General features: G+C 37.3%; 1 protein-coding gene across 1 annotated transcript in view; it reads left to right on the plus strand.

Annotated features, from left to right (window-relative positions):
- The window catches only part of MMS22L (MMS22 like, DNA repair protein), a 98,146-nt gene that overhangs the window by 64,365 nt on the left and 26,990 nt on the right, over positions 1-6,791 (plus strand). Inside the window, 2 exon segments of the mRNA XM_010169277.2 lie at positions 6,670-6,788; position 6,791. The exon segment at position 6,791 is cut by the window's right edge and continues 65 nt beyond it. Of these exon segments, the coding sequence (XP_010167579.2) occupies positions 6,670-6,788; position 6,791 (120 nt within the window).

Here is a 6,791-nt window from a genome sequence, read left to right on the forward strand (position 1 = left end):
TAAGCATTGCATCCTTTTATCCCTTTAGATCTCATCCAACATCTAAGGCATGGCACTTAGTGTGTGCTTCACGTTGTGCCTGATGAAGGCATGTTGTAACACTGACATGTATGATGTTGTGCAAGTCTGTGCTACAAAAAACTTATGCAAAAATGGATTCATTAAAGCATTTGAGATAAAAATCCTGGATGTGAGAGTTCTGAAAAGCATCCCTCTTCCCTTATTACCCTTCCTTACCTCATCACACCAATCAATGATCATCATACACAGACATAACCAGGCATATTACCTGGACATCATTTTTGCAGTAAACACTTAAACATGTAGTTTACTATGGATTATTGAAGCAAATCAAACTGAAGGAAGAACACTGAAACATGATTTAATAAATACTGACCTGATGGGGGCATGTTAATGTTTGATAATATCGTATCATGATTTTTCCAGTTCTGTTTGTACAGTCAGCAGTACAGCTCTGTGGTGGTGATGCTATCATTGTGGTTTACACAGTGCTGACACTATCATTATAAACTGTGGGATTTTTTCAAGTGTTTCTTTGAATGGATGGGAAAAATTAGTTTTGGCCTTCAGTTTCTCATGTTGCTTATCTTCTGAACTCTGTTTTTTAATTCCATAAAGTGGGTTAAAATTATGTGTTCTTTTGGGTTTTGTTTGTTTGTTTATTTTTTTCACCGAGTTATCAAAGAGTGAAAAGGCTGTTACTTAAAGTTCCATAACGTGGGTTAAAATTATGTGTTCTTTTGGGGTTTGTTTATTTTTTTCACCGGGTTATCAAAGAGTGAAAAGGCTGTTACTTAAATATGAAGAAACTTTGTAGATACTTTGTATGTATATTGCAGGTATGAAAACAACTTTACTTGAAGGATTCTGACTTGAGGTGGGATTACTTCTTCTGTCTGGTTGCTACTGCAGTCATACTTGTCTCAGTATACTGAATGCTCTCTAAAGGGATATAAAAGAGACATTTTTCCCCAAAGAGCTTAGAAACACATTTAAAAGAGGACTTAGTTGTTTGAATCAGACTTGAGTAGAATTTAGTCACCTTCCTTCATGCATGTTTCACAGAAACAACCTGAATGTAGAAGTGTCTGAAAATCTGTAGGTGACTCTGTTTTAACTGAAGTTCACTGAAGTTCCCTAAGTACCTAAACTTGTGTGCCCAGAGAAACTAAAGCTGTTTTCATAGGCCTTAGTTGTTTTGCATCCAGCTTAGGTGCTTTGAGGCCATCAACTAGGTGTTTTAGCACTTAAAATTCTTGTGAGCATGATGTCAGTGCATCTACTAAACATGGTGATAACCAAGAGTTCAGTGCAGAGCTCTCTAACCCAGCCTACTTGCTTTCAAAACTGTGGCCAAAAGAAAGAAGGTTCACCTTTTTATACGTTAGATCAAGCGGTCACATCATTCACCAGTGATGAAGAAGCCAAAAGCCTTTACCATGAGATGCCTGAAACCCCCATCTATGACTTCCCACCAATCCCTAAGCATGGTTAGTTTGGGCACTTTCTTCTTGGAGGTGCTGGACCATTGTGAAAGCACTGTGCAACTAGTGTGCTACTTCTCTGGTTCCAGGTCCATTTAATTTTCACAAATCTGCATGTATAAGAGAGGTAGGATCATACAGTTTGTTACTTGTAGCTTGACATAGCTCCATGATACTGCACGATAGCAGACTGGAACCCAGATGCAACCTTTTTGTCCTTGCCTTCATGAATGCCGGTATTATATACTTAAACTAGCTTTTCTTTTTTGAATGTATTGAGAAATTCTGTGTAAAAGTAATTAACTCACTCTAAAAAAGTGTTCTCCTTCCCACTTTGTATTATATTTTATGGTAGTATAACAGGTTATTACTTCAGAAATGTACATGTTTTTAGTGCAGACTATATATTTGCAGCACAGACATAGAATAAGTAAATGCTTATGAACAAATTCCTAAGCAGAAGCTGAACAGTGCGTTTGTCAACATGGGACTTGGTATCCCTATGGATCTATGAAATAAGTGCTATAGTTGCAATTTTCTATAAATACCATGTAACTGAATGGTATAATAGTCAACTGTTGAATACCCATGCTGGATTACTTTCAAAGGCATATGGAGGGCATGCAAGGATCTTTTTCAGCTTAATCTTGGATAGGATCAGTTACTGGAAATGTGTGTGGCTTCTGCCAAAACCTCACTTCCAGTTCTGGTCACTGTAAGAAGCAACAATTCTGGTGGAATGAAAGGAAGAAATTAGTTGAGGTATTGGAGTATTGATGTTTTATGGCATTTGAAGAAAGTTAAATTGGATGAGTAATTTTGAATGAAATTCTGAAATGCTGCTTGGTAAATATTGTTTGATCACTGACGCTGGGTGGACTGCTGTCTAGCAGAGATCTCGGAGTTTTGCACCTGTAGCAGTAGCACAAATTTTCAGTGTATCACTGCAGTGAGATTTATACAACCACAGAAAATATGACTGGATAGATTTCTACAGGAAAGCTCAATGTTTTGCCATACAATACTGCTATATAATTTCTTTGTATTGGCAAGTAAGAGGGGAAGGGAAACTGAAACACCTTTCTCTATGAAATGGATTAGTGTCAACATTGGCACTTTTACTTTGGATTTTATTTTGAGGCCACTTTATTGTGTAACTTGTTGCTAATCTTTTCAGCAGAAACAAATTCACTTTTCATTGTAGTAATGTGGCTTTTGATTTTTGGAAGACCTTAAGGTGGTAACTTTGTTATGCACATTTCCAAGTAGCCAACATCACCTCTGTGCTGGAAATTTGTTGAGAGAATATAAAGCTCCTCTGTCTTTGTCACTGAAATCAAAACTCTCACCTGATTGTTCCCTGCGTCAGCTAATCTCCATATCTCTTCATTTCTTTGTGCTGAAATCTTCATAGCTACCCCATAGCGGAAGAAGCCTCAAATTCCCCCAATCACTTCTATTGCTGTTACCTCTATGGCAGCATTAAAATAGGACCAAGGCACAAGGCACTCGTTGTCAAAATATCAAAATGGGAAACTGTGTTGATAATCTTCCAGTGATGCAGAAAGAGGGAGGATGTTTGGAAGGGAAATATCCAAATTCAAGTATTGTGCAAATTTCATTGAGCTGCAGAGAGCACAAAGCCTCTATTACCTGTCTGTGAATCTGAGTGTGATGATGCTTTGTTTCATTTTACTTTGAGTTTTCCTTGAAAGAACTGATGTTAGTAGTTGAAATTCTAAGCATCAAAGCCATTTATCATTTTGGAAATACTCATACATCTCTACCCAATCTCCCTAGATTTATCCAAGGGTGTGGTCCTGCAGGTGTTGTTTTTTAATTATTTATTTGTTTCAATGTCAAAAGGTCATTGATTTCCTTTAAAAATACTTTCCTGAGCTTAATCTGTTGTACCAGGCAGCTGAGTTCTGTGGATGCTGTGGCTGGCCTGGCGTGGTCTGGGAGCAGAGGAACTGGGATTGCCATCTGTGAAGAAGCCAGTGTCTAGATTTATAGTCTGGGAGCCCCTGAGCATGGTGGTAGGCAAAGCTGGTAGGAGGAGAGAGGTCTTCTCTCATGTTTGGGAGTTCTGAACCCTTGTAGATTGAATTAAATGATATTGTATTAAATCTGGATGACAATATGCAGACAGTGCTGATTATGGACTAGTAGTGACCTGAGTTTCCATTATATAGGCAGGCTTTGCATTTTATGTGTTTTTCTTTTTCAGCTTGACCTAAAATTTCACTCCATTTTAGTGTTCCGAGCTTGTAAAGGCATAGTCTATGTTTGCAAAAGTATGGTTCATTATTACAGTATCTGCATCCAGATAAATGGCTGCAATCCCTTACCCAGCTCTAAGATGTAGAAAATAATCCCACGTGCTACTGCTATACCTATACATCCGGCACAAACCTCACTCAGGTAACACAAATGTTCCCTTTATTTAGAAACCCAGGGTTTATTTGATCTGATGGTAAAATGAAAAAGCATACCTGTCTTTACAGAAATAGGAAATACATTATTTAAAACAAGTGAAAAAATCACCACATTATTACCATTGTAATGAGGCAGCTGAGGGTTCCAGAGTTCTAAATACAATGGAAAACTGCATGTACATAGTTTCAGAAACGGAGTAATGTGTGGTCGTATGCTTTTCTAGTGTTAGAAAAAATGTAGAAGCCTGACTAAAAAGTAAAATTGTATTTATCCATATTTTGATGGAATTGAAAAAAATTGCTTGTTGGTAGAAGTAACTGTCTGTTTCTGCTGCAGCACATATTGATGCCCCATCGATTCTAAGCATTTACTTTATTGCAAGCATTTGTGTAGGTTACTATGAATAAACATAAATACTGATTTGTATGTGTTGCCCTTCCACTGACACAGAGATATATTACCTTACTTTGGAAGTCTGTACACCCTTCTACTTTGCATAGATGGCTAAAGGAGATGCAAGGCACCCTTCTTTGGAGAGACAATTTAGAGGAGAGAAAAAGGTCTTTGCAATTTTACACTGTAGTCTGGATGCAAGTAGGGCAGAATTTGGTCCTGCAAGTTTTATTCTCTGCACTATGAGGCATCGTGCTTTCCTTTCTTAACAAAATAAAAACAAAAAAGCCCTTTATGTTTTTACTGTTCAACTTTTTTTTTTTTTTTTCTGTAATGGGCAAAAATCTTTATTTAACTTGCTTCTTTAGCCCTGCTTTTTACTTTTTTTTATTGTTTGTCCTCTAAACCTCATTGTTTCTACACCCTCTTCTTTGTCCTTTTTTTAATAAGGGATACTCCCAAAGAAGTATTGCTTGACTTTTTATGCTAATCTTGCTTCTATTTCAATTCATGTTGACTTGGAGAATATGCCTTGTAAATAGGAATGCCAACTGACATACTGAATATAATCCTCAGTTTCTAAGCGTTGGTTGTTTTCACAGCATCCTTAAAGGGTAAGCTGTTTTACTATCCAAATATCATGGCTGGGAAACTGAGGCTAACAAAGGCTGTATGGTTTATGTGAAGCCACTGAGGGAATAAATGTTGGGTTTAAAATTCCTGGCTTCTGTTCCTGTGTTTGGACTCGCACTGTCTCTCAAATAAATACTTGATTCCTCCTAATATTATGTACCCTTCCATGTCTGTTAAATGTAGCCATTTGAAAAGTACCTGGTACTCAATTCTCTCTCTCTGTCTGTCCTATTGAAACTAATGGATGCCTGCAGGCAGGCATAAGGTATCGTTACCTTTGACAGCCAGTATGTTTTATGTTTTAAATTATGTGTTAGGCAGAATTTTTGGATACTAATTTGATCTAATGAGATGCGCTTCTAATATCAACCCTAGTACGGGAAGACCTTGCAGCCAGCCTGCTCTTTATTTAAAATTATTCCATTTCAGATGTCCTAATGAGTGCTGTGAGTTTTGTAATTCTTTCATAATTTTCACATTCCCAGAAGGGAACTAGGGGCTGGAGTTTTTTTCTGGTTTTGTTTTGGTTTATTTCAAATCAGGGTGAGCACAGAATAAAGATCTGGGGGAAGAGTTTTGTGAAACACTTGGTATTGTGAAAATGGCAATTAAGAAAAAAAAATACTATGGTCTACAAATGTTAGTGTTAAGGCAAGTCTCGATGCTTACGCTGTTTGCCATTATCTTATAAATATCTTGACTCTGACTTTACAGTGGTGTTTATAGAATTTAATAAAGCAAATGTAATAATGCTGCCTGTGCTTTAATGCACAATCTCAATTGAGTTGACCAGAAGATAAATAGGAACAGGAATGATAGTGTGTTCCTACAGACTGTTTTTAATAAGCATGTTATTTAGTTGATCAGCCCAGTGCAGTAATGCCTCCTATCCTGCTCTACCAGACAAATTTATTAATGCTTCCTCTCCCCCCACCATTTCTCCGAGAACATTGATTCCCTGCAGACATATCTCTATTAAACCTCTAGAAAGTCACAACTTCCAAATTAGATTAAGTAGCAGAAAAAAAAAGGAATGGTACTAGAAGAATCAAAGAAAATTGAGTGCGTTATTGAATTCATGCCACATTGTCTCAGGAAGAGATGGGAGTTACGTGTAGTGGGAACTTTTGTCCTTACTGTACTAACAAAGCTGTGGGCATTGCTGTCAAACCTAATTGTCTGCAGCACATCAGGATAAAATGAATCTTTTCTCTTATCTAAACTCGTACCTAGTGAGGTTTTACAAATGAAAAATAGGTTTCAGGAGGAAGCTTTACAATTGATCAAAATCATTTGCCATTATTTATTATACACCACCCTGTCCTAAAAACCCTACTGACAAAAATTTTTAAAAGCATCTGGCTTTGGATTGTAAGCAGACCTGCTTGTCATGCTCGCAGTTGCAAAATGCAGGTATTCATTTTAAAGCTGCCTATTTCTCATTTTGATCTGACATACTAAAAAGCATATAATTAATGGTTGACATTAGTAATTAATATTAACTTTATGGTGCTTAATATGCCATCATTCATCCATCAAATAACTGGGATGCATAATGCCTTTTCATGAAGGTTTTAAACGCACAAAACGGCCCTGCTGTTCTCAAGCTCTAAGGTTTAGAGTAGTTGTAAATGTGTTTTTTAAAAGATGTGAATTTTTCATTTATTGAATTGTAAACATTGTTTTTGTTTCTCTCTAGGAGTGTGCACAAACGTGTAAGCCAGGGACTTCAGGCGAGGAGCAGGGCCCCAGACGCACAGCTTCCATTGGCGGCTAAAGAGCACCACCTTGCTGTCGCCGCTGCTCTCTGGAGAAATTTCT

Source organism: Antrostomus carolinensis, unplaced genomic scaffold (assembly GCF_000700745.2).
Source record: "Antrostomus carolinensis isolate BGI_N321 unplaced genomic scaffold, ASM70074v2 scaffold406, whole genome shotgun sequence".
NCBI classification, from domain to species: Eukaryota; Metazoa; Chordata; class Aves; order Caprimulgiformes; family Caprimulgidae; genus Antrostomus; species Antrostomus carolinensis.